Raw genomic sequence first — 27,587 nt, 5'->3', positions numbered from 1 at the left:
TTTTTGTGTGTGATTATTGATAGAAATGATAAGTTAGTAAATTAATGATTTTTTTTTTTTGTCTTTTCTGTTTACAATTATTTGATTCTTACTATTTTTCCCACTCCCCGACCTGCAATTAAGATTACATCTATCGATGACGTCATCCATTGAAGGTTGACAGATGACGTCATCTTCGACCAATCAAAGCGTCAGACTCATTTAACAGCGGAAGATATTTTTTTTTTTATTGTTGCTGATTTCCGAATCGGTCTCGTTCCTCTTCGTCCGGTCTCGTTCCTTTTCATCCGGTCTCGTAAATTCTTTCCCCGGTTACACGTCACGTGACAAATAAGAACTCTTTTTTTGACTGTGTAAACAAACTTGTTGCTCCTGGCAACCACGTTGGTTTCCCAACGGCTTTTTTGAACTAAAAAAATCTTTTTTTTAATGTCGTAAATATTTTATTTGGTGGAGAAAACAGTTTGGAAAATAACAGAAACGGTACAGAAAACATTTCTCGTGACTTCATTGTGGCGCTGTTTTCCCATTAACGTCTCTTGGTAGTAATTTAGTTTGTTTTTAAGCGATATTATCTCATAAAACCCACCTTCGCTTTCTAAACTTCTTGGCGCTTTTTCGTTTCCGAGCACCCATGGAAGTAAAAGTGTTTACCTCGTCGAAAGAGAAGCTGCAAAGTGGTTGCCTAGGAAATGAAATTGTTAAAGAATAACTGGTTTTGTTTAAAAGAAAAATGAAATTACATAACGACATGACTTAGTGGTTCATATCAGAACCTCGACATACAATTATAGCCTCCGGTTACCCACACAGTTCGGCTCTTATTTAATCGAATTCGTGAGGCAGTTTATGCAATTAAATAATTACTTAAAGATTCGTTATTTGTAATTAAAAAGTATATAAAACTATTGCTTTACGTCCAGAATGACAGCTTCGCTTTTGTCGACGTAAACAACTTACAGGATCCTCTAGAAAAAAAAGCGCCAAATTCTTTTTCCATGACTCTAAGCAAAAAGAAATCATTTTGAATTTAATTTAAAATGCTATTCTTTATTCTCTTGCCGCCTTCTGATACTTGTTGAATTTGTGGGTTCTCTTATGGTAGGGAAATAGTGAAGTTTTTAGTTCGTATAATTTTCCTACCCTACTTTAAAAAGTAGAGTTTGCTGTACTCCCAAATATTTCCACGGTGAGATGAAAATATACCTCTTAAAGATATTGTAACGTATATCGAAGGATCGCCGTGACTTCTGTATAAATAGTCTTAACAACGATGTATTAGTATTATCGGCAAACCATGTCGTTCTAAGTTCAGTCTCACCACACGGGACATTGAGCAGGTGTCTTCCATAGCAACGGTCCTAGCAAATCCTTATGAGTGGAATTGGTAGACGGAAACTGAAAGAAGCCCATCGCGTGTATGTGTATAAATATATATATTATATACAGATAGATATACTGAAAATGGGCCTTTTCACCCGAAATATATAAAGATTTTTCAGCTCCTATATCTGCATTGTTAGAAGCTTTCCTCATGTTTCTATTTCTTTACTACCAATACTTCAAGCGAACTACAATGTTCTTATATAATGTGTCTGTTCCTCACCACTGCTTGCCAACCATTGTTGGTTTGTTTACGTCTCCGTAATTTAATCAATCTGCAAAAGAGACCGATATGATAAGTACCAGACGTTAAAGAAAGAAGAAAAGGAAAAGCACTTGGTTCAATTCGTTTAACTAAATCCTTGACTTGAAGGGGGTACTCCAGCATGGCCACATTCCTCCAACTGCTGAAACAAGATAAAAGATAACGATACAGCGACACAGATTGTGTGTGTGTTGCCTTAAATGGAAGTTATTTATAGTCAATAAGTTCAGATGAACTTAGGCTGTGATGGTTGCAGTAGAAACAGAGAGAAGACACAGCTCAGCCCGCTCGCCAGTTAGTCATCGTGGATGGAAGCTTACCTATCAGTCAATATGGTGCTTCACTTATCAGTCAATTTGGTGTTTCCCTGACACACTTAGTTATGGGCAAACTGCTGCCTGCAAAACTTTCTGAATGGCACATTTGGAGAAGAATTACCTTGAATTTGTTTTAGTAGTGTGGGTCACCTAATAATGGACCATGCCTCATGCGGTCCACTTCTTTAAAAAAAGAAAAAGGATTGCCCGTGTCTGACTTAGACATGTGTAACAGGATGAAGGTCTCAGGAACACTTGAGGGGTGTCGGTCTTATCCTGTTACATTCAAATTGTGTCGAAAGTAAAACCAAAACTTCAACTTTCTTCAACAGCAATAAATAATACTTTATTTTTGTCTGGATTCGCAAATAAAATATACACACATATATTTCCGGGCGAAACCGGTAGCCAAGTCCGTAAAACTATTCACAATAGTTGACTTGTGTGAGCTAAAATGCTGTCTCTGTTCCCACGTAGAAAGGGGCTTCTCTACGTGTTGGGTTTTCCTTGAGAGAAGGTTGAGTCGTGTCCACTCGATAGGGCTGCAGCTACAAAAAAGACCGATCTAGCAGGAAAACTTTCTGTTAGCAGTTCTCTGCACATGAGGGAACTTCCGGCGGCCTACCAGAAGTAATCCAACTCTGCGCATGCGTGCTGAAAACTTCCAAGATAGCATCACTACACATGCATCAAATAAAAATAAAAATTTGGAGAAAAATTTCCTTTCTTCTTTTCCATTCCTGAGAAAAAAAGATTTGACTTTGTATCCATTCTGTATTAGATCATTTGTCGTTGTCAACAGTCACCAGGGACGTCACATGGGAGAAGAGGACAGGACACAGTGTGTCCAGCTGTGGCCACTCAGTCCTCCGATGCATGCTTGGAAGGCTCTGCCACAGTTTGGGCACTGGTGGTCTGCTGGGACTGAAAGTGAAGGAGTTAGTTCTGGATTTGCATACTCTCTTTACTTGCTTCAGTCATTTGACTGAGGCCATGCTGGAGCAACGCCTTTAGTCGAGCAAATCTACCCCAGGACTTATTCTATCGGTCTCTTTTGCTGAACTGCTAAGTTACAAGGACATAAACACACCAGCATTGGTTGTCAAGTGATATTGGGGGGACAAACATATACACACACGACGGGCTTCTTCCAGTTTCCGTCTACCAAATCCACTCACAAGGCTTTGGTTGGCCCAAGGCTATAGTAAAAGACACTTGCCCAAGGTGCCATGCAGTGAAGCTGAACCTGGAACCATGTGGTTCATAAGCAAGCTACTTACCACACAGCCACTCCTGCACCTATAGTTCAGATTTTGTTTGTACCCTTGCATCCATATAATCCATGTAGCGGCAGGTTTTCTTCATAACTGTCACTTCTTCGTAGGGAAGGGAAATGGCACATGAAGGAGATGGTGGCAAAAATATAGAAATTTTGAATTTTATGGGGAAAACATTACTTTCAGAATTGTGATTCCCATTATTTCTGCTGTTCTAACGGCATCACTGCATAAAAAAGAATTCCTCTTCTCTGTATCATACTATACACATTTCAAACCCTCTAGTAAAAAAAATAAATTTTGTTTGCATTTATACACACAGGGTGGTTCAATAAGCTATTTAGTATCTAAATCAGTGAATGGTAAAGCACACAGCCAGAGTCTTGGGGGGTGTCGGTTCAAGTCCTATGGCTGGTTGTTGACAACTTTTTCTGCCTCTTAAGGGTATTTACCCCATTATTTCTGCCGTTCTAATGGCATTACCATGTTTGAAAAACAGATTTCATATCTTTCTTTCTGTGTGTGTGTGTGTGTATATATATATATATATACATATATAGGATGTCCCAAAATATTTGACATCATTTGAGATGAAATGATGTCAGATTTTTGGGACACCCTGTAATGTGTTGCTGGTGCCATGTAAAAAAAACTCTAAGGATGGTGCTATGTGAAAAACACTCAGCAAACAGCTGGAACCTGGTACAGCTGTCTGGCTGGCCAGCTCCTATCAAATCATCCAGCCCTTACCAGCATGGAAAACAGACATCAAACGTTGATGATGATAGTGATGCGTGTGTGTATGTATGTATATATGTGTATATATATGTATATATACATTCAAAATGTGACTGTGTGTACCGTTGGCGATTTTTTTCTTCCGTCTTCCCTTCCTTGGATTTTTCCCTTTCCTATGTTTCTGACGAAGAGCTCTGCTCGAAATGTTAAGTCTTCCTTCCTTTCCTGGGCGTCCAATAACACTATACTTGTTCCCCATCCTCGCGTTGTTGTGTTTTCATGTTTGGATTAACTATATATATATTATATCATCATCATCATTGTTTAGCATCCGCTTTCCATGCTAGTATGGGTTGGACAATTCAACTGGGGTCTGGGAAGCCAGATGGCTGCACCAGACCCAGTCTGATCTGGCAATGTTTCTACGGCTGGATGCCCTTCCTAATGCCAACCACTCCGAGAGTGTAGTGGGTGCTTTTTATGTGCCACTGGCACAGGTGCCTGACTAGGCTGGCAAACGGCCACGATTGGATGGTGCTTTTTACGTGCCACCAGCACGGAGGCCAGCCGGGGCGGTGCTGGCAACAGCCACGTTCGGATGGTTCTCTTATGTGCCACTGGCACTGGTATAACAGCTACAATTTCCATTGATGTTGATCGATTTTGATTTTGATTTTGATTTTCACTTTATATATATATATATATATATATGTGTATGTATAGCAAAAATGAAGAAGGCAGGTTTATGGGATTACCTTCGGTTTCCCTTCCATAAAGGGTTTAGCTTTATGGTGTATCGTCAGATCCCAAAACCTGTTGGCCAAAGACCAACCTAAGGTAATCCTATAAACTGGCTTTCCCCATTTTTAATATATACTGCTCCATATCTTAGAGTGTGCTTCTTCTTTCAGATTTATGTTTTTTACAGACGATATAGGCGTAGGAGTGGCTGTGTAGTAAGTAGCTTGCTTACGAACCACAGGGTTCTGGGTTCAGTCCTACTGTGTGTCACGTTGGGCAAGTTTCTTCTATTATAGCCTTGGGCCAGCGAAAGTCTTGTGAGTGGATTTGGTTGATGGAAATTGAAAGAAGCCCGTCGTATATATGTATATGTATATATATATATTTGTGTGTCCGTGTTTGTCCCCCTAACATTGCTTGACAACTGATGCTGGTGTGTTTATGTCCCTGTTACTTAGCAGTTCAGCAAAAGAGACCGATAGAATAAGTTCTAGGCTTACAAAGAATAAGTCCTAGGGTTAATTTGCTTGACCAAAGGGTGGTGCTCCAGCATGGCCACAGTCAAATGACTGAAACCAGTAAAAGAGAGTAAAGATATTTTCTCTCTTTCTCGTTTATTTGTTTCAGTCATTTGACTGTGGCCATGCTGGAGCACCGCCTTTGGTCGAGCAAATCAACCCCAGGACTTATTCTTTGTAAGCCTAGTACTTATTCTATCGGTCACTTTTGCCGAACCGCTAAGTTACGGGGACGTAAACACACCAGCATCAGTTGTCAAACGATGTTGGGGGAGACAAACACAGACACACAAACATATACACACACATACATATATATATATAGATATATATATATATAGATATACAACGGGTTTCTTTCAGTTTTCCGTATACCAAATCCACTCACAAGGCTTTGGTCGGCCCGAGGCTATAGTAGAAGACACTTGCCCAAGGTGTCACACAGTGGGACTGAACCCGGAACCATGTGGTTCGTAAGCAAGCTACATACCACACAGCCACTTCTACGCCTATATTTATATATATATATATATATATTAAAGGAAGAGGAAAGCAAAATTTCGGCTGGACAAGCTTATCAGATCATTTAAATTATTTTAATGGTGAATCGCAGACACTTTTGCTGACTTCATTTCACCGATTAAAATAATCTAAACGATCTGATAAGCTTGTCCTGCCTTTTGTTTTCCTCTTCCTTTATTTCATACCTGCTGACTCAGAACTAGGCCACACATCCCCAACCCCAGACCCCATTATATACTTGAATCATAGTATCTTATCTCTTGCAGTACTCAGTGTACCGATAAGTTTGGATCACCACTGGTCTAAACCCTTTTTAGTCTATAGAAATTCTTTTGTTTGTTTCAGTCGGTTGACTGCGGCCATGCTGGAGCACCACCTTTAGTTGAACAAATTGACCCCAGGACTTATTCTTTGTAAGCCTAGTACTTATTCAATCGGTCTCTTTTGCCGAACTGCTAAGTTACAGGGATGTAAACACACCAACATCGGTTGTCAAGCGATGGTGGGGGACAAACACCGACACACAAACATACATATATATATATATATATATATATATGACAGGCTTCTTTTAGTTTCCATCTACCAAATCCACTCACAAGGTTTTGGTTGGCCTGAGGATATAGTAGAAGTCACTTGTCCAAGGTGCCATGCAATGGGACTGAACCCGGAACCATGTGGTTGGTAAGCAAGCTACTTACCACACAGCCACTCCTGTGCCTATATATATATATATATATACATATATATAAACCATTATCATCATCATCGTTCAACATCCATTTTCCATGCTAGCATGGGTTGGACAGTTCGACCGGGATCTGGGAAGCCAAGGAGGCTGCACCAGGCTCTGATCTGGCTGTGTTTCTACAGCTGGATGCCCTTCCTAACGCCAACCACTCCAACCAATCATTTGTTGCTTTTGTCATGCCACCGGCACGGATGCCAGTCAAGGCGGTGCTGGCATCAGCCACGTTCAGATGGTGCTTTTAACTGTCACGGGTATCACAACTACAATTTCCATTTGATTTTGATGTACTTGACTCAATAGGTTTCTTCAAGCACAGCTGGTCGCCCTTCAATCCAAGGTATGCACAGTAGGCCGTCCTGCGAGCCATGAACTCACTTCATTTGTCGGGTCTTTGCAGTCACAGCATATCTCCAGAGATCTTGGTCTTTCTTCATTGCCTCTGTGAGGCCCAATGTTCGAAGGTCATGTTTGACCACCTCATCCCATGTCTTCTTGGGTCTACCTCTACCCAGGATTCCTTCAACAGTTTGGGAGTGGCACTTCTTCACACATCTCTCCTCATCCATCCGCAGTACATGACCATACCATCGCAAGCGTCGCTCTTGCACACCGCATCTGATGCTTCTTATGCCTAGCATTTCTCTCAGGGTGCTTACACTCTGTCGTGCATGCACACTGACATTACACATCCAGCGAATCATGCTACCTTCATTTCTTTTGAGCCTACGCATGTCCTCCACAGTCACGGCCCAAGTTTCACTGCCCTGAAGCATGGCAGTTCGCACACATGCGTCGTACAATCTACCTTTCACTCTGAGCGAGAGATCCTTTGTCGCCAGTAGGGGAAGAAGCTTTCTAAACTTTGCCCAGGCTATTCTTATTCTAGTAGTAACACTCTCAGAGCATCCACCCCCACTACTAACTAGGTCACCTAGGTAGTGGAAGCTATCAACTACTTCTAGTTTCTCCTCCAGGAGTGTGATAGAATCTGTTTTCTGAGCATCTGTGGTGTTTATTGCCCCTGTGCATCTGCTGCACACGAAAGCTATCGTCTTGGTTAATTTTCCTTTGGTGTTGCTGCACCTCTTATGTATCCATAGCTTACACTGGGTACATCTCTTGGAGTTTCTACCTACACCTTTTCTACAGATTGAACAAGGCCACCTACCTGAGGGGTTGTGTGATGAGTTACTAGAACTTTGGTCTTTGCTACATTGACTTTAAAGCCTTTTGATTCTAAACCTAGCTTCCACACCTGAAATTTCTTTTCTAGTTCTGGTGGTGATTCCGCTATGAGGCCCAGGTCATCAGCATAGAGCTCCCAGGGGCAACCCGTCTTGAATGCCTCTGTTATTGCCTGGAGGACTATGATGAATAAAAGGGGACTGAGGGCTGAACCTTGGTGGACTCCTACCCAGAATTCTTCACTGTACTCATTGCCAATCCTAACCCTGCTAACGGATTCTCTGTAAAGGGCCTGTACAGCCCTTATTAACGATTCATCAGTCTCCAGTTTCTGCATCACCCACCAGATAAGGGATCGGGGGACCCTGTCAAAGGCTTTCTCCAAGTCCACAAAAGCTAAGTATAGGGGTTTATCTTTAGCTAGGTGTTTCTACTGCAGTTGTCGAACCAGGAATATGGTATCGGTGGTGCTTCTACTCGGCACAAAACCGAACTGCATCTCATCTAAGCAGACTCTCTCCCTAACGAGATGGGCTATGACCCTCTCTGTGACCTTTATCACCTGATCCAGCAGTTTGATACCCCTGTAGTTATTTCCATCGATGGGCTTTTTCTGGTTCCCATCTTTGCAATCCATTAACAAGGCATTAGTCGGGAAGGGGGCTATTGTCAACACTTGTCGAAGGTGTGGTACAGAGGGAATGATCCTGAGACCATGTACTCGGGAACCAAACTCCTTACCACACACCCATACCTGCACTCACATACATACATATACATACAAACCCATACATATACATGCATACATACATACATTCATACACGCATACATACATATTTATACATATATATATATACATATATATATATATACAAATATATATATACACACATATATATACATACATATATATATATGTGTGTGTATGTATGTATATGCCAGCATGGAAGGCAGACGTTAAACAATATATATATATATATATATATATATATATATATATATATATATATATATGTGTGTATATATATGTATAATTACTGATGTTTTTTTTCCTTTTTTTTTCAGGCTGGGAACCAACTTTCCACCTTTCTTTTTTATTCTTAATTTCTGTGTTTGTTTGTTTTTTTGTTCATTTGTTTTTGTTTTATTCTTTTACTTTCATATAGATATATATATATATATATCTATATATATAGTTATCTATTATTTATTTATTTATTTGTGTTTAACATGAACATAAACACACATTTTATTTCTCCTTTTCCATGATTTCAATATAAAATACCCCAAAAATAGTTCAGATAGAAAATTGGTTTCACTAACAAAAAAAAAAAAGAGAACAAAACAAAACAAAAAAAACAGTCCATTTGGTCAATAGCGGTGAGGTATGGGGGAGCAGCGGTGGTGGTGGTGGTGGCGTGCAGGGTGGCGACTCTCGTTATTGATTAGTGATAACAAATGAAGTCTTCTCGTAGCCACTGTATCAATAAGATGTATGTTGCACTTTATTGTATATTTCTCCTAAATAAGTGGTCAATAAGTATTGATTCTTTGTTGCCGCTGGGATGTATGGAACCTCTCTCTGCAAAGAACGCCATGTAGCAATTATTGGTGTTAATACTCAAATACTTGATCAATATATGACTCATTACAACGAACCTTTTTATTTCTACAGATTAACACAATTTCTTTTGTTTCGGCCTGAATTTATTAACATCCATTCCTGCAGGGACAAATCTCAACAAAATTATTCCAGTTTTTCTTATCATTTCTGGAAATATTCTAAAAAAACAAACAAAAAATAAATACAGTGGTTTTGGGTTTTTTTTTTGTGGTGGGGTATTTTATTTTCAAGAGTTAAACATTAGATCTTTTATTTTCGGTTATTTGAACTCTTTGGCATTGTCTCCAAGATTTGGTCCTTGATCCTTCCATTCTGTAAAGCTTTTTCTTCAATAGAAATCACAGACTTTCAAGACTGAGACTTGATTCTTCAGTCTTCTGTGGCAGAATCTATACTTAATGCCAATCTCTCAGTTCCATTGAAGTCCTTGTCTTGTGAGCTCTGTGCATGCTGGTGCCACATAAAATGCACCCATGCTGGTGTCACTTAAAAGGCACCCTGTGCACTGTGAAGTGGATGGCATTAGGAAAGGCATCCAGCTGTAGAAACCATGCCAAAACAGGCATTTGGAGCCTGGTGCAGCTCTCCAGCCATGCCAGTCCTGTCAAATCATCCAACTCATGGTGACATGGAAAACAGGCATTAAATGATGACGATGATGATGATGATGATCCCCTTTTCTTACCATTTCCCTCTGCCAGGATCGTCATCATCCTCTCTCTCTCTCTCTCTCTCTCTCTCTCTCTCTCTCTCTCCCTCTCCTAGTATATTGGTCACCTCAGCTCCTTATGCTTAAATGTCTTCTCCGGGTTGTGCTCTTTAGTCAGTCATGGCCTGGGCCAATTCTGGTCAAAACCTATCTAAGTATATACACAATGGGCTTCCTCACAGTTTCCATCTACCACATTCACTCACAAGGCATTGGTTTTGCCCAAGACTGAATTTTTAAATCCAGTTTTTTGAAGAATGTTTCATGAAATATTATCATAATAATATCTTTTGTTGTTTTTAATCTTAATTTTCAGATAATTTGGTGGATTACTTCAGAACATCTGTTTTGTGAGTTCTAAACAAAGGAGAACCTGTTGTACATATGTGAAGAAAATTCTGGTTCCTTCTGGTTTTGCAGATTTTCAAGTAAGGAAACTGTTTCTTTGAGACTTTAACAAATTCTATGAACTGAATGGAATATTGTTGTCTTTAACCGTTTTGCATTCAGATTTCTTTGTCAGATGGAATGATTATTTATTCATATTGTTTTGAATTTAACATGCATTATCTTACAGCTTCAAGACTTAACCCTTCAGTGTTTAAACTGGCCAAATCCGGCCCAATATATTCTACATGTTTTATATTCAAACTGGCGATATCTAGCTTCTCACACCTAACCTACAATGCCACTCTAAAAATAAACAATCACATCATTGAAACCTCAAAGCTGTAAGATAATCCAGGATTAATCCAAAACAATTTGAGTGAAAAAGTATTACAGTTAACAGAGTAATCTGAACACTAAAGGGTTAAATGAGGTGGGTGTTTATTTTTAGAAAGACATTGTAGGGTTAGTGTGAGAAGCTGGATTTGGCCACTTTGAACATAAATCAGAGAAAATATTTGGGTCAGATATGACCAGTTTAACCCTTCTGTTACCATATTTCTGTTGAGATGCTGTGTGTTTCTTTCGATTAATTTTAAATATAACAAAGAATTTAGTAAAATAACTTAGTTATCATTAAGCTCGGGTTAAGAGCATAAATTGTGACTAAAGTTTGGTGGAAGATTTTAATTCAGAACTTTTGAGAACAAGACATTTGTACTAACAGAGCCGGGTTGGTAACGAAAGGATTAAGTGCTAAACAATTAAAATGCCTTTGATGATAATGATGACGACAACGATGAGTAGGAGGAGGAGGAGGCAGAACCTGATAGAGAGGACATGATGGAAGATTTCAAAAATATTTAGAGATTTCAGCAGAACAGTGATCTAATAGAGTTTGTGGTAAATTGGTGATCTTTGCAGGATTTAACGAAATATCTTGTGATAAATATTCCATTTTGTCTAATACTAAGTTTGAAGTTCAATTCCCACTAATGTCCACCCTTCTGGGTTGATGAATAATGGACCAGTCCTGAACAATAGTCTAGTGGAATAGGTTAAGAGTGTCAGGGATTAGGACTAAGTCGATTACATCGACACCACCACCCACCTCCAGTGCTCGAATGGGACTTAATCTATAGACTCCCAAAAAGATGGAAGGTAAAGTTGACCTCAGCAGAAATTGATTTCAGAACGTAACGGTAGACGAAATACCTATTTCTTTACTACCCACAAGGGGCTAAACACAGAGGGGACAAACAAGGACAGACAAACGGATTAAGTCGATTACATCGACCCCAGTACGTAACTGGTACTTATTTAATCGACCCCGAAAGGATGAAAGGCAAAGTCGACCTTGGAGGAATTTGAACTCAGAGCGTAACGGCAGACAAAATACTGCTAAGCATTTCGCCCAGTGCGCTAACGCTCTGCCAGCTTGCCATTGAGAAAATACCGTTAAGCACTCTGCCCGATGTGTTAACGATTCTGCCAGCTCACAGAATCATTAACACAACAACAACAATAATAATAAGAAGAATGACAGAGTTGGCCAGTATCTACACTGGATAATGTGTTGGCATTATAAAATCAAAAGTGCTGACAAATGGTACAAGCACCACCCTGAGGCTGTAACTGAGGGAGAAAATGTAACGATTCTTTGGGACATCCCAGTATGTACAGACCGGACCATCGAAGCAAACAAAGCAGGTATTGTTGTGAAAGAGCAAAACAATAAAGTCTGTTTATTGATTGACACGAGTAAAGATTGGTGACCATAATATCTCAGTAAAAGAATTTGATAGGCTCATAAAATATAAAGATTTGCTAATTAAAATCGAAAAGATGTGGAATCTCAAAACGGTTACAAGACCAGTGATTGTTGGAGCTCTTGGAATGATCAAAAAAGGAACCGAAAATTATTTAAGAATGATCCCTGGCTTACCATCCATGCAGGAAGCACCAAAGATTGTCTTCACTGGTGCCTCACTCATATTGAGAAGAACATTGTCACTGGGAATTTTCTGTCCCTTTTACCCCCCTTTATTTTCTTTGTTTACTTTTTTTATTTTTTCTCTTTGTCTTTCTTCCCCTTTTTCTCTATCACATGACTTTGTAAGGGAACAATCTGGTGTGTTAATTTTAATGGCCTACCAGTGTATACAGTGCATTTCTCTGCCCTAGGTGTCAGGAAGACACTCAGCAACGAATGGAAACAGAATTGAAAGAAGATGATAATATTAATAATAATAATAATGGTTTCAAATTTTGCCACAAGGGCAGCCATTTTGAGGGAGGAGGGAATTTGTTGATTACATCGACTTCAGTGTTCAAATGGTACTTAATTTATTGACCCCCAAATGGATGAAAGGCCTCAGCAGAATTTGAACTCAGAACGTAGCAACGGACGAAATACCTATTTCTTTATTACCCACAAGGGGCTAAACATAGAGGGGACAAACAAGGACAGACATAGGTATTAAGTTCGATTACATCGACCCCAGTGCGTAACTGGTACTTAATTTATTGACCCCAAAAGGATGAAAGGTAAAGTCGACCTCGGCGGAATTTGAACTCAGAACGTAACGGCAGACGAAATACTGCTAAGCATTTCGCCCGGCGCGCTAACGTGTCTGCCAGCTCTCCGCCTTATGCCAGACAAAATACCGTTAAGCATTTTGCCCTGCATGCTAATGACTCTGCCAGCTCATCACCTTAATAATGATAATAATGATTACAAATTTTGGCACAAGGCCAGCAATTTCGGGGGAGGAGATAAATTGATTACATTGACCCCAATACTTAACTGGTACTTATTTTTTCGATCCGAAAAGGATGCAAGGCAATGTTAACCAGAACAGGATTTGAACTCAGACCATAAAGACAGGCAAAATACCATTAAGCATGCCCAACGTGCTAACAATTCTGCCAGCTTGAGGCCTCACATTTCATGATACCATTTTGGGAACAACTTCAGTTTTTTTCTTTTCTTGTAATCAGAGACCTTTATTAAAAGTTACAATTATTCTCTTCTCTTCCCAGACAGAATTAGTAATTCTAGAATGGAGCTTTCCAGTTATTTATTCAATTCAGGAATTCTTTCATTCAGTTTTTTTTTCTTTCTCTCCTCCTTTCTTTTCAATTCTTAGAAGTACAAATGATGTGAACAACCTCAATTCATAAATAATTTCAACAAAGTTTACTTTCATTGAAAAAGTCCTACAGAGAACGCTTATTTATTTATTTTCCTTCGTCTCTAACAAAACACCCTGGATTTGAGGACAATTGTATGAAACATAAATCAATATTTATTATGAAACGAGCAACTTTTACACGGCCAAACTCTCATTCCAACTTCGCTTTTACACAAGCGCCACAGCTCTGTAATGACTGCCCTTTGTGTTCACAGCATTCTGAATGGTTCCTAATAAACACGGTTCTCTTATTTTTACCTTTACCGAATTTCTTGATCTTTCTGCAATGGAAACGTGTCTTGTTTGTTTGATCAAGTTGTAAACACATTTTTCAAATCAGAAATAATTTCCCATTGACTGTGAAGTGATATTAATAAAGTTTTAACTACATCAATAATAATAATAATAATAATAATAATAATAATAATAATGATGATGATGATTGACTCTGCCGTCAAAGATGACATATAAGTGTTAATAATAATAATAATGATAATGACGGACTCCGCCGTCGAAGATGACGTATGAGTTTTAATAATAATAATGATGATGACGGACTCTGCCGTCAAAGATGACATATGAGTGTTAATAATAATAATGATGATGATGATGGCGGACTCTGCCGTCGAAGATGACATATGAACGTTAATAATAATAATAATAATAATAATAATAATAATAATAATGATGACGGACTCTGCCGTCGAAGATGACATATGAATGTTAATAATAATAATAATAATAATAATAATAATAATAATGACGGACTCTGCCGTTGAAGATGACATACGAGCGTTAATAGTAATAATAATGATAATAAGGCAAGATGGTAAAACCGTTGGCACACTGTGCAAAATGCTTAGCTGCATTTAGTTCATCTTGGCATTCTGAGTTCAAATTCCGCCAAGGTCAACTTTGTCTTTCATCCTTTCTGGGTCAAAAAAATAAGTACCAGTTGAGTACTTATTTTGGCAATGCAACCGTCTTGCTTCTGAGCAACATGTCCTGCCCATCTGCACTGAATTCTTGACAACATGCTTTCTCTCTTGGAGATATTGTGGGTTTTTTAACATTTTGACATTTGATATCTTATCGTGCCATTATATGTTGCCAATACCATGCAGAAAACGCATGTGGAATAATGATAATAATAATAATGATAATAATAATAAAAAAAACGTGGAACAAATAGGGCTGCAATAAGGGTGGAGCACTTGCAGAAACAGCACTGCTTGGAACCGCTCGAATACTCCGGAAGGTGCTCGAAAAATAAGGTGTGTTACCTTAGTTCACTGATAGTGAACATCTGACACTGTAGTACATCTCCAGTGTTAGAAGCTGTGCAAAGGTAATAATAATAATAATGATAATAATAATCCTTTCTACTGGAAGCACAAGGCCTGAAATTTAGGGGGAGGGGGAACTAGTTGATTACACCAACCCCAGTATTTGACTGGTACTTAATTTATTGACCCTGAAAGGATGAAAGGCAAAGTCGACCTCTGTGGGATTTGAACTCAGAACATAGCAATCAGCGAAATACCGCTAAGCATTTGATCCAGTGTGGTAATGATTCTGCGAGCTCAGTAATAATCTACTATAATAATACTCGTGTGTTTTTCTCTGTCACAACATATGAATGAGAAAGGAAGGGATGATAAATGAATAAGGGAGGAAGGGGTGGTGGCAAACTGGTAGTGGGAGTGTTTCAACTCTGTGTGAGTAAAATGTGTGTGTATGTAAAAGGGTGGTACATGAATGTGTGTGTGTGTGCAATGGAAGTGGGATGGTAAACATTCAATGCTGATAAGAAAAATCAAACAGCGTTTCAACTCTATGTGAGTTTATGTGTGTACATGTGTGCTTGTACAAGGGAAGTATGTGAATGTATGTGAACATTGACAAGTGTAATAATTTGATTTTCCATCCATATCTATATATAAAATACTACTATTAGCCATCATTTTGGATGGCACGGTGGGGGGGCACCTAGTAATAATAAAAATCTTTTCTACTATAGGCACAAGGCCTGAAATTTGAGGGGAGGGAACTAGTCAATTCTATTGACCCCAGTGTTTCATTTGTACTTAATTTATTGACCCTGAAAGGATAAAAGGCAAAGTCAACCTCAGAAGGATTTGAACTCAGAACGTCAAGGCAGACGAAATGATGCTAAGCATTTTTCCCATTGTACTAACAACTCTGCCAGCTCACCACCATAGTAGTAGTAGTAGTAGTAATCCTTTCTACTATAGGCACAAGGCCTGGAATTTGGTGGGAGGGGATTAGTCAATTACATTGACCCCAGTGTGTAACTGGTACTTTATTTATCGACCCCGAAAGGATGAAAGGCAAAGTTAACCTCAGTGGAATTTGAACTCAGAATGTAGCGGCAGATGAAATACCATTAAACATTTCACCCAGCATGCTAACGATTCTGCCAGCTCACTGCCTTAATAATAATAATAATAATAAAAGCTACTTGTTTTGTGTGATATTATTAATGAAATATTAGTATATTTCTGTAAAACTATATACTAATCTAAATAGACTAAGTTAACTCGGTGAGTCTCTTTAGCCGTGTGATAGCAGCTCTATTTAGACAAGTTGTCTGCTATCAGAACTCGATCAAGTCACGATACATTGACCTACGAGAAGTTTCCCAGCAGATAATAGATTCATTCTTCATATCATGTTGCTATATTAGATAAAGAATGCCATTATATACTCTATCAATCAGAGGTTAAACTTTGGAGCTAAAACAAAACAACAAACAAAAACAAAGGCACTCGTCATCGTGTGTGAGTCAGAGTTTAAACAGGGACCTGTTTGCAGTTAATTTGTCTAGGGTGACTGCATAAAGGGATCGTAAAATCTTAAGAGGCGCTTCATTGATTAATGCATGCCAAACACATCAGTTGGCAAATGCCTGGGTAATAGTTTGCATTCAGCACATTAACTGTTTGTGAAACTGTCATTATATTTTAACCTAATCGACAACGAAACTTCAAAGACCCTTTTACAGGGGAAATTTATGACTGAGAACTAAAACGGTGCTTCAACTGATGCCACAAAGATATGGAAATATAATTTATCAATGCCTTGCAACCCCACCACCACCACTCTCCTGAGCCCCTTTCTCTGTCCCCCCTGTGTTAGCGTTCCTTTTCCCCTTTACGTTAACGCTTCAGTCTTTCCGTTGATTCTGTGATTCGACTTCATCGCGTAATTTCCTTTGATATAACCCCTCATTATATTTGTCAAGACATTCTAACTACCTTAACTCATGGTTCCATCGAAGATAACCATCTTTTACTGGGAACCTTATCACTAATAACTGCTGGCATCTGTCTGGTTTAATAATAATTTGGTAGATGCCTTAAAACTATAATTTTCAGCCCAATCACTTGAAAACACAATTAAGACTTTTTATGTTGTTTAATTAAAATCTCACAATAAGTTCGCACAAAATCAGTATCACCAACTGACATTCTAACAAACATCAATTCTTCAAGTAGCAATGAAGAATTTTGTCTGGTCTTTGATATTATATTGTTAAGGCGTTGAGCTGGCAGAACCATTAGCACACTGAGCGAAATACTTAGCGGTATTTCGTCTGCTGCTGCATTCTGAGTTCAAATTCCACCTGGGTTGACTTTGCCTTCTATCCTTTCAGGGTCAATAAATTAAGTACCAGTTACATACTGGAGTCGACCTAATCGACTGGCACTCCCTCCCCCTAAATTTCAGGCCTTGTGCCTTTAGTAGAAAGGATTAACATTAAGGCAGTGAACTGACAGAATCGTTGGCACACCAGACAAAATGCTTCGTGGCATTTCCTCAGTCTTTACATTTCTGAGTTCAAATTCCACCAAGGTCGACTTTACCTTTCATCCTTTCAGGGTTGATAAAATAAGTACCAGTTGAATACTGGGGTAGATATAATCAACTCACCTCCTCTCCACCACAAAAACCTGCCCCTGTATCTATAGTAGAAAGTATTATTACCTCTGCCTTAGCAAAGGCAGAGGTATTGTTTTCAGTCATGTTTGTTTGTTTGTCCATGGACAAGATATCTCAAGAACTAATGGATGGGTTCCGATGAAACTTTTAGGAATGTTTGGCCTCGTGACTGGCATGAACTGATTAGATTTTGGGATTGATCCAGTACCAGACAAGGATTCTAGATAATTTTTCCTGTTTTTTAACTTAATATTTGAGAGTGGTTGGGTTCATTTTTAGTATTCTCGTTTGTGAGAACAGTCGAGCTTATTTCAGATATTCTCATTTTAAAAATCCTCTCTGGCTAATCGTTGAGAGGACATTGGTGTTGCCTTGGCAGAGGTTTGCACACCCTGAGTACTCTTGTTATTATTATTATTATTGTGGTGAAGTGGCAACATTGTGAACACACCAGATAAAATGCTAAGCGGCATTCCATCCATATTTACGTTCTGAGTTCAAATTCTGCAAAGGTCAACTCTGCCTTTCATCCTTTCATGGGGTCAATAAAATAAAGGCCAGTTGAGCATTGGGGACCATGTAATCGTCTTACCCCGCCCATAACATTACTGGCCTTGTGCCAAAATAAGAAAGAAGGGAATTGTTATTATTATTGTTTAATTACTGACAAAGAGGAAATGAATAGAAAAAATAGGTAGTTTACATCTCCTAGTTCAACAGTTGTTGTTTTGAGTTCAATTCTTACTGGTGCATTGTCTCAGTCATTTCTGATTTAAAATCATATTTTTAAAAACCCAGACAAATAAGATATTTGGTAATGCCTCAGTTGTTTCATTTGGAGACTTTATATGTGAAGGAATTAAAGAATGAAACAATAAGCAACAAGTAATCTCTAAAAACGGTTTGTCAGTCTGTCCCATGATCTCAATGGACAAAATGGAAAAGGGGTTGTTCTGGAGGATGGCCAATGGAATGTACTGGAACCACCACGCTGACCCATGGCGCTTCAACTTGTGTTTTAATTAACTTTTACATAGGTTTGCTTCCCAACCACATGGTTCCAGGTTCAGTCCCACTGTGTGGGACTTTGGGCAAGTGTCTTCTATATTCTTGCACTGACCAAAGCCTTGTGAGTGGATTTGCTAAATGGAAATTGAAAGAAGCCCATTGTATGTATTTATATAAATATATATATATATATAATATATATGCATATATGTATGTATATACACACACACACATATATACATTTACAGTATATATGTATGTGTATGGGGAGGGGGTGTATACGTATATAGTCAAACAAATCAACCTCCAGACTTATTCTTTGTAAGCCTAGTACTTATTCTATCGGTCTCTTAGGCCGAACCACTAAGTTACAGGGACATAAACACACCAACATCACTTACCAAGCAATGGTGGGGAGACAAACACAGACACACAAATACATACATACATACATATATATATATATATATATATATATATACAACAGGCTTCTTTCTGTTTCCACCTACCAAATCCACTCACAAGGCTTTGGTCAGCCCGAGGCTATAATAGAAGACACTTGCCCAAGGTGCCACACAGTGAGACTGAACCTGGAACCATGTGGTTGGTAAGCAAGCTACTTACCACATGACCACTCCTGTGTCTAACTTTTACATAGGTTTGTTTCCCAGTATGTATGTACGTGTCTTTGTGCCTATATTTGTCCCCACCCCCACCACTTGGCAACCAGTGTTGGTGTGTTTACATCCTGTAACTTAGTGGTTCAGCAAAAGAGACCGATGGAATAAGTCCTGGAGTTGATTCCTTTGTCTAAAATTCTTCAATCTGGTGCCCCAGCATGGCCACAGTCTAATGCCTGAAACAGGTAAAAGACACAGAAACGGTCTCTGCACCCATTTGGTTATTGCGAATTCTTTGCTTCTTTTCTTTTCTGTTCTTGCCTTCCAGAATGGCTGCCGCCTTGACCCGGATCTTCCCTCTGTTGTCTCATTGGATGGATGGAGACAAAGACAAACTGCTCCGGAACTTGGACTTGTGGCAGAAAAACCAAAAACCGGTTGTTTTACGTACTTTTGATGGCATGTAAGTATAGAAGTTTCTGGCAATTTGTACAGGACTGTTGATGATGGGAGATGATCGAAGAGACGATATGTCATCCATATTAATCTGTTGTATGGGTCGTTAGGAGATGATCGAAGAGACGATGTGTCATCCATATTAATCTGTTGTATGGGTCGTTAGGAGATGATCGAAGAGACGATATGTCATCCATATTAATCTGTTGTATGGGTCGTTAGGAGATGATCGAAGAGACGATATGTCATCCATATTAATCTGTTGCATGGGTCGTTAAGAAATTTAATTGCCACCAAGGTGGTTTCTAGTTCAGTCTCATTGCATGGCATCTTGAGCAAGTGTTTTCTGCTTATAACCCCAGTTGACCGATTCCTTGTGAATGGATTTGGTAAATGAAAGCTGAAAGAAGCTTATCATGTGTACGATGTCTGTCCATATCTGACTGAGGAAGACCATCACTGACCATTGTCCATACAAAAAGTTAGCAATCATCATAATTATCATCATCAAATGTCCTCCTTCCCTGCTGGCTTGGATTGGACAGTTTGACCGGAGTTGGCCAGGCAGAAGCCTGCACCACACTTCTGTGTCTGTTTTAGGAAGGTCCTTTACAGCTGGATGCCCTTCCTAACACCAACCACCCTTCAGAGTGGACTGAGTGCTTTTTATATGGCACCAGCACAGGTACAGGTCAGTGGTTTTTATAGTTGGATGCCAACCACTTCACAATGTCGACTGGATGCTCTTTTTATGTGTGTGTGTGTGTGTTTGGTCTCTTTGTCTTGATTTTACATGATAGCTGTAAACGATCGCCACTGTTATTCAAGCAGTGTCATTCATTTGCAATCTTCTGTGGAAACTTACCTGGTCATGGGGAAGTATTACCTTGTTTGGAAGCAGGTGAGAATTGACAATAGAAACGTCAACTGGCCACAGAAAATACACCTCAATAGATTCCACATCACCCAGGCAAGCATGGAATAGGGGACATTAAGACAATGATGATGATAATGACATGGGGAAAATGGAATTGGAGATAATTTCTAAAATTTTCAGTTAATGAGAAAATCTTGATTTCTTAATTAGTTACAAGGTTATGCCTTTAACAGAGTAGAAACTAGTTTAATTGCATTGATCCTGTAAATTACTGCTGCTTGTTTTACCAATTCTAGTGGAGATTAAAAAAAAAAAACCTTCGTCAGTTCTGGTTGAAAATGTGAAAGACGAAACCGAATGCTGTGATGTATTTGGTATGGTGCTTTCTTGCCTCATCCATCTTCATTAGGTTCCAATTCACACACACACACAAAAAGATGTCAGAGCACAGCAAACACCAGAAGTGACTTAAGGATCCATGCTTTTTTCATGAAAACTTTTAGAGCAGGATGGCTTCTTTTACAATTATGACATCTTTAACACTTTCGTTACCATTTTTCTGTTGAAAATACACTGCCTTTGTTTCAGAAAACCTTTTCAATAATGAAGAATTTAGTGAAATAACTTTTATCATTACTAGCAATATCGCCCAGCGTTGCTCAGGTTTGTTTCGATCCTTGAGAATTGGAATCTTTGAAAAGTAAAAATTTTGCATTATGTAGCTTGTTATTTTCTTTAAGTGAACATTTTTCTGGTTGAAATACACCGAAAAATGACGACACAGCAGTAAAAAATAGGGATTTTCGTAGAAAAAAAGCCCCTTTTTTATGTAAATAATGTTTGGTGTTAACATGGTCCGATTTGAATTTTATCTTCTACGGAAGGAAGAGCAAGCCTTTTTCTATCATAATCTTAATTTTGGTCAACTTGTGCCGCAGGGTCTTGGAGGAGATAGTGTTAGTTGAAGGCTACCAAACCTGCCATACACAGACAACTTCAGCTTTATATATAGAGATTAAGCTGGTGTTTGGAACATAAATTAACATGAAATCTTGATGTAAAGTTTTAATTCAGATCACTTTAAGCCTTTTGTTACCATATTCCTGTTGGAATACACTGCCTTTGTTCCAGTCAGTTTTGAAAATGGTGAAGAATTTAATGAAATAATTTTGTCATTATTAAGTTGGTGCTTGGAACATAAATGGACAAGAAATTTTCTTGAAAGGTTTTAATTTGTATCACTTTGGCTGCTTTGTTACCATATTTCCATTGAAACCACTTCTTTTGTTTCAACTAATTTTGAAAGAATTTAATTAAAATAACTTTGTCGTTATGATGCTTTGGAACATAAATAAAACCAAAATTTTGAGGGGAGAGCTTTAACCATTTCATTTCCATATTTCTGTTACAATACACTGCCTTTATTTCAATTAATTCTAAAAATAATGAAGAATAGTAAAATAACCATACCATTATGAACCGAGTAGTTAGAAAATATATTAGAATGGAATTTAGATGAAAGTTCCAATTTAGATGACTTTAACCCTTTAGCATTTAAACCGGCCATATCCGGCCAAAAGTATTCTGCCTGTTTTATGTTCAAACTGGCCAGATCTGGTCTCTCACACCAGCCCTACAATATCGTCTTAAAAATTAACAGCTACCTCATCAAAATCTCATAGCACCAAGATAATGCCTGATTAGTTCAAAACAATTTGGATAAAAAAGGATTAATTTTGGCAGAATAATACCAACACTAAAGGGTTAAAACAGGAAGTTGATATTGTAGACCAAAGTATTATCTCACCCAGGTTGGTATTAAAAGGGTTAAACATCATTCTTAAAATCTTAAACATTATTCATCATTTTTCTCTTTTAATAAGAACTGCCATGTCTTCATATTTCTTCCATTGTGTCTTCTAACCATTTTTTTTTCTTTAGAGTCTTTTATTTAGCTGTGACCAGCAACTAATCTCTTGTTGTATTCAATGCTGCCATAAGACAAAAATTTCTTTCATTTCAGCCTTTTATATTCTTGCATTGAAAAAAAAATAATAATATTAAATTCTAATTATATTCAGAACTGCAGCTTGGATTCTTAGAATCTCTTGTAAAAACCTGGTTCTATTGTGTGTAAGCAACCTAAAATGGCTACAGTTGCACATGCATATTCTTTCTCTAACCTTCTCTTCTTTCTATCTCACTCTCCCTTTCTCTCCCCCCTTCTTCCTCGCCTTCTCCTCCCCCCTTCTCATATATCCATTTTTTTATTGAAATTACTATGAGGACATGAAGCTAAGCTATCTTTTGTATATGCTTGTCTTTTGATTGGGTGTAAATAACCACGCCAATTGTCGTTCATTTCACATTCCTACCTGTAGTACCTGCCTATCACATTTCCACCTATAATACCAATCTTCCTACCTATAGTACCTTTATATATCACATTTGTACCTATAGTACTTTTGTATCAAATTGTTACCTATAGTACCTTTCCATCACATTCCTACCTATTGTACCTCTCTTTTACATTCATACCTATAGTACCTTTATATTAACGCTACCTTTGTATTATATTTCCACCTATAGTACCTCTCTACCTCATTGCTGCCCATACGTTAAAAAGAAATAAAGTAGGAAATCAAACCAAAAATTTCGAATTTTAATCTTTTTTTCAAATAACTTTCCCTTTATTCCTCCCTGCTGCAATAAAACCTTATCATTGAGACTAACTTCCTGGAATCTCTTTTTGTCTCCTTAAAATTGAGATAATACTTTTGCTTGACTTCAGACAAAAGTGACACTCCATCTATTGAGGCTATCGGAAATTATACCAAAGTGGCACATATATTTCTTGCATTGATTTGCTCAGAAAGTGAGAAAGATTTTGAGGAAAATAAAATAAGAGATCAATAGACATTTAACTCAATTTCTTTTCTGCAATTGGTTTTTTGTGAAAGTAGAATATTGGTGATGAAGGCTGGATATAGAAATGTAATTTTTCTTCAAAAGTTGTTCTGTCTTGATAGATTTACAAAGAGGATCTCATAATTTCCAGAACAATTTGTTTCTTTAGAGTGACAGGAGACAGCGGAATATGGTCTCTTTGCTTTAGTTTAAGAATTAATGTAATTAAATAACCATAGCCCAGGGACAACTAAAGTGTTGTGAGTGGAATTTTTTTTTTGGTTTTTGTGGGAAAATGAAAGGAGCCAGTTTTACAGACACACGTATGCACGTGCACATGCACACATCATTGTCATCATCATTTACCAATCTAGATTTCCATGCTTTTATGGGTCAAACAAAATTTATTTTGCCAAATTTTCTACAGATGAACAACGTTCCTATCATTTATTCTCACCTGTTTCCAAGCAAGGTGATATTTTCCTGTATACGAGGGGCTGCTTGAAAAGTTCCTGGCTTTCGGTAAAAGAAAATACAAGAGGATCGGTTAATTATGATTCTATTGGACATATTCCCCTTCTCACATTCACACCCCTATTGCAGTGGTCCTTCAGATTTTCTAAGCCCTGTAACAGAACTTGGAAGGTTGGGTCTTAAACCAGGCCTTTCATGAGACCCTTAAAGCCAAGAACTTTATAGCTCTCCTTCTTAGTTGTAGCTATGTGGTTAAGAGGTTTGCTTCCCAACCACACAGTTTTAGGTTCATCCCACGGCATGGCATCTTGGGCAAGTGTCTTCAACTACAGTCCTGGGCTGACCAAAACCTTGTGAGTAGATTTGGTTGGCAGAAATTAAAGAAGACCATTGTATATGTACAGGATGTTCAGGCTAAATTTGACAATTTCCATTAAAGGAAAACAAAGCACAATATCTTGTCCAAATGTAAAAATATTTTTAAAAATTCAAAAAATACCTCCTAGAGAATTGTTGGGAGATGGCAGTTTACTCAGTGAAGCTGCCCTCGGCTTCCACCAAGGACTCAACACGGCTCTGGAATGTGACACATGCATTCCTCCCTGTGTGCTTGGAGAGATCTTTGAATACCTCCTCCAGCTTGGCCTTAATGTTGCAGACAGAGCATCTGGTGTTTGTCTCAACTGCACCCCATACAGAGTGTCCATGGGATTACAATCAGCAGGGAATGACGAGGCCAGAAATTGGGGCTGGTGAAGTCATAGAAATTCTCTGACAACCACTTCTGACTCTCTTCAGGGGTGTGGCAAGGAGCTGAATCCTGCTTCCCCTATTCCAGCCTTCCTGGAATAACCCTTTCCAGTCACGGATTGACCACAGTATCCAGCAGCTTCACTTAGCCATCTGAATTGAGCTTAAGGCTCGGCTCAAAGATGTGGGGATGTATTCTGGCATCCAGATAAAGGCAGGATGCTTGTTGTGTCTCTTTCTGCTGGTCATGGCTTGACAGCTGTCCATGCTATGTCTCACAGCCTTTACAGTGTTCTTAGAGCATTGAGCAACAGTCACGATGTCAGTATTTTGATACCCGGCACGAATCATCACGGTACGGGTCACCTTTTTCCCACATTCAGATGGTCTCCAGTTCCTCCATGTCAGCAAAGCTTTCCTCAGCTTCAACCTTAATCTTTATACTCTCCAACACCACTGACTCTTCACCAATACATCAAAAGGAAACACATGAAGATCATCAAATTTAACCCCAAAACTCTGTGTGTGTGCATGCGTGCATGTGTGTGTGTGTGTGTGTGCGTGTGTGTGTGCCTCTTTGTCTTGATATCGCATGAGAGTTGTAAATGAAGGCCATTCTCATACATGCATTCCAATGTCTTGTGTCAGCATGTCTGGCCATGGAGAATTATTACTTTGCTTGGAAGCGGATGAAGGTTGTCAACAGGAAAAGCATCCTGACGTACAAAACTCTGCCGTCTGACCCTTGCAAACTGGACATTAAAAGACGATGATAATGATCATCACTGTTGGTTTTGTTCCTGGGAGGAGTATCATGGATGCCATCTTTCTAGTGAGACAGTTGCACGAAAAGAATTTAACCATTACACTGAGCTTTTGTCGACCTGGAGAAAGCTTTGCTATCTGATGGTCTCTAAAGAAGCTAGGATCAATGATAATAATGAATCACACATGTGTGTGTGTGTGTGTGTGTGTGCTTTTTTTGCATTTGTGCTTCTTCAAAAATGGTTGAGCACTCCAAGAAGTGATGCTGTTGTCATTTCATTTCTTCACAAGAAACCATCTGCTGCTTTTGTAGCTTCAAAGATGTACAGAATAGAAGATTCCTCATTTGAAAAACACGTAAGCATTAGCAACCAGAAGGGCATCCTACTTCCAAATAATGCCTCAATAATGTATTCCTCTAACCCATGCCAGCATGGGGAGGGAAACAGACATAAAAAAAACAAAAAATGTTATTGTTATTTAAAACCAATTTAATTTTGATCCAGCTGACTGTAATCAGAGACTTTCCAACTATGACCACCCTGTCTCTTTAGACATGTTTTATCTTAGATGATATGTTCAGCATTCTTTATATTTCTCTATATTAAATATTGGAGATTATGAATTATAAAAAAACATTTTTGATATTTTTTTAAAGTTCCACTTTTTTTTTTCTTCTTCCACTCTTATCTCTCCAAACAACGGTAATGGTTTCATTTAACATTTTTTCAGAAATTTATTGATGCATACTTAGAAAAATACATACACAGATAAATAACTGCACACATACATACCTATATATATATATATATATATATATATATTTATATGTACACAAATACATATATATAGATGAATGCACGCATATGTACATAAACATATATGTATATAGATAAATAAATGTACATATATAGATGTATGCACATAAATGCACATTTATATAGATAAATGCACACATGCACATATGCACATAGATAAATACACACATCACACATGTAGTTAAAAAATGCGCACATATGCTCATATGCCTAGATATATATGTGTGTGTGTATATATATATATATATATATATAAAATTATAAATTAGGGTATCTACAAGATACCACCATGCTGAAAATAGCAGCCATGATCTGACTCTAAAACCACCTTAATTGTCCATATATCAACACGGATATAAAGCAAAGAGACAAGATGAAACTAGTAAAAAATTACTGGATAATTCTAGATCTTGGATTTCTGACTTTGCATTTAGGAATGCTTTGCATCATCAGTAGAATACACACAGAAGAGAAACATAAATACATATATATATATATATATATATATATAGACGAGAAAGAAGCAACAAGAATGGATTGGTTTTTAGTACAATTGTTTCATACAAAGACAGGCTTTATTACAAGTTGCAAAAATTGCAGCAGATAAAAGTGTCCCGTACTCATCAGCTAAAATACATTTGAGTTCTCTAGACATCTTAGTGGGTGAGGTTATACTCATGAGATATTGGAGATAGTTCCATTAGAGGCAGATATAGGTTGTAAACAGTTTTCCAAAGTTCCTTAATGATGATGCACAGTCTTATCACAGATTTTTAAAAAACTTATTAGTTTCGAAGAGAAGATGAATCAATCCATAGTGTAGATTTAAATTTCCAGAGTTATGAGGAGGATGATGCACAGACTTATCACAGGTTTTTAAAGACTTATTAGCTTCACATATATATATTAGCTTATATATATATAGACATATATATATAAATACACCATACAATTACTTACATATATGAACGTATACCCACATATATATGCACGTATGCATCATGGCCAGTTCAAAATGCCTACCGTTTAATTCCATGAGATATGGTCAAAATATCGTCGCAGTAAATACAGGGACGAAATAAATAATGATCTTATCCTTATTTATATAAATTTATATATACATATATATATATAATATATATATATATATATATATTTATCAAAATAAAAACATGATGCAAAGGATTTAGCGGTACATATGTTTCGGGCCTTTATTAGACGGTTTATAACAATGCATAATTGATGTAAATATGTGTCTATAGCCTTCTTCAGCCGCGTACAATTACTACTTCAAGGACATGTATTACATTATAAGTTTTACGTTGGGGATGCAAATC

At 38.0% G+C, this 27,587-nt stretch overlaps 1 protein-coding gene across 1 annotated transcript in view; it reads left to right on the top strand.

Annotated features, from left to right (window-relative positions):
• Window positions 1–383: 383 nt before the first annotated feature.
• LOC115220304 overlaps window positions 384–27,587 on the top strand; it is a 164,144-nt gene continuing 136,940 nt past the window's right edge. Inside the window, exons 1-3 of the mRNA XM_029790409.2 lie at window positions 384–483; window positions 10,348–10,459; window positions 19,532–19,666. Of these exons, the coding sequence (XP_029646269.1) occupies window positions 19,533–19,666 (134 nt within the window). The 5' untranslated portion in view covers window positions 384–483; window positions 10,348–10,459; window position 19,532. The remainder of the gene's footprint in view (window positions 484–10,347; window positions 10,460–19,531; window positions 19,667–27,587) is intronic.

Source organism: Octopus sinensis, linkage group LG16 (assembly GCF_006345805.1).
Source record: "Octopus sinensis linkage group LG16, ASM634580v1, whole genome shotgun sequence".
NCBI lineage: Eukaryota > Metazoa > Mollusca > Cephalopoda > Octopoda > Octopodidae > Octopus > Octopus sinensis.
The sequence above is the reverse complement of the archived record's forward strand: the minus strand, read 5'-3'. Positions and strand labels throughout refer to the sequence as shown.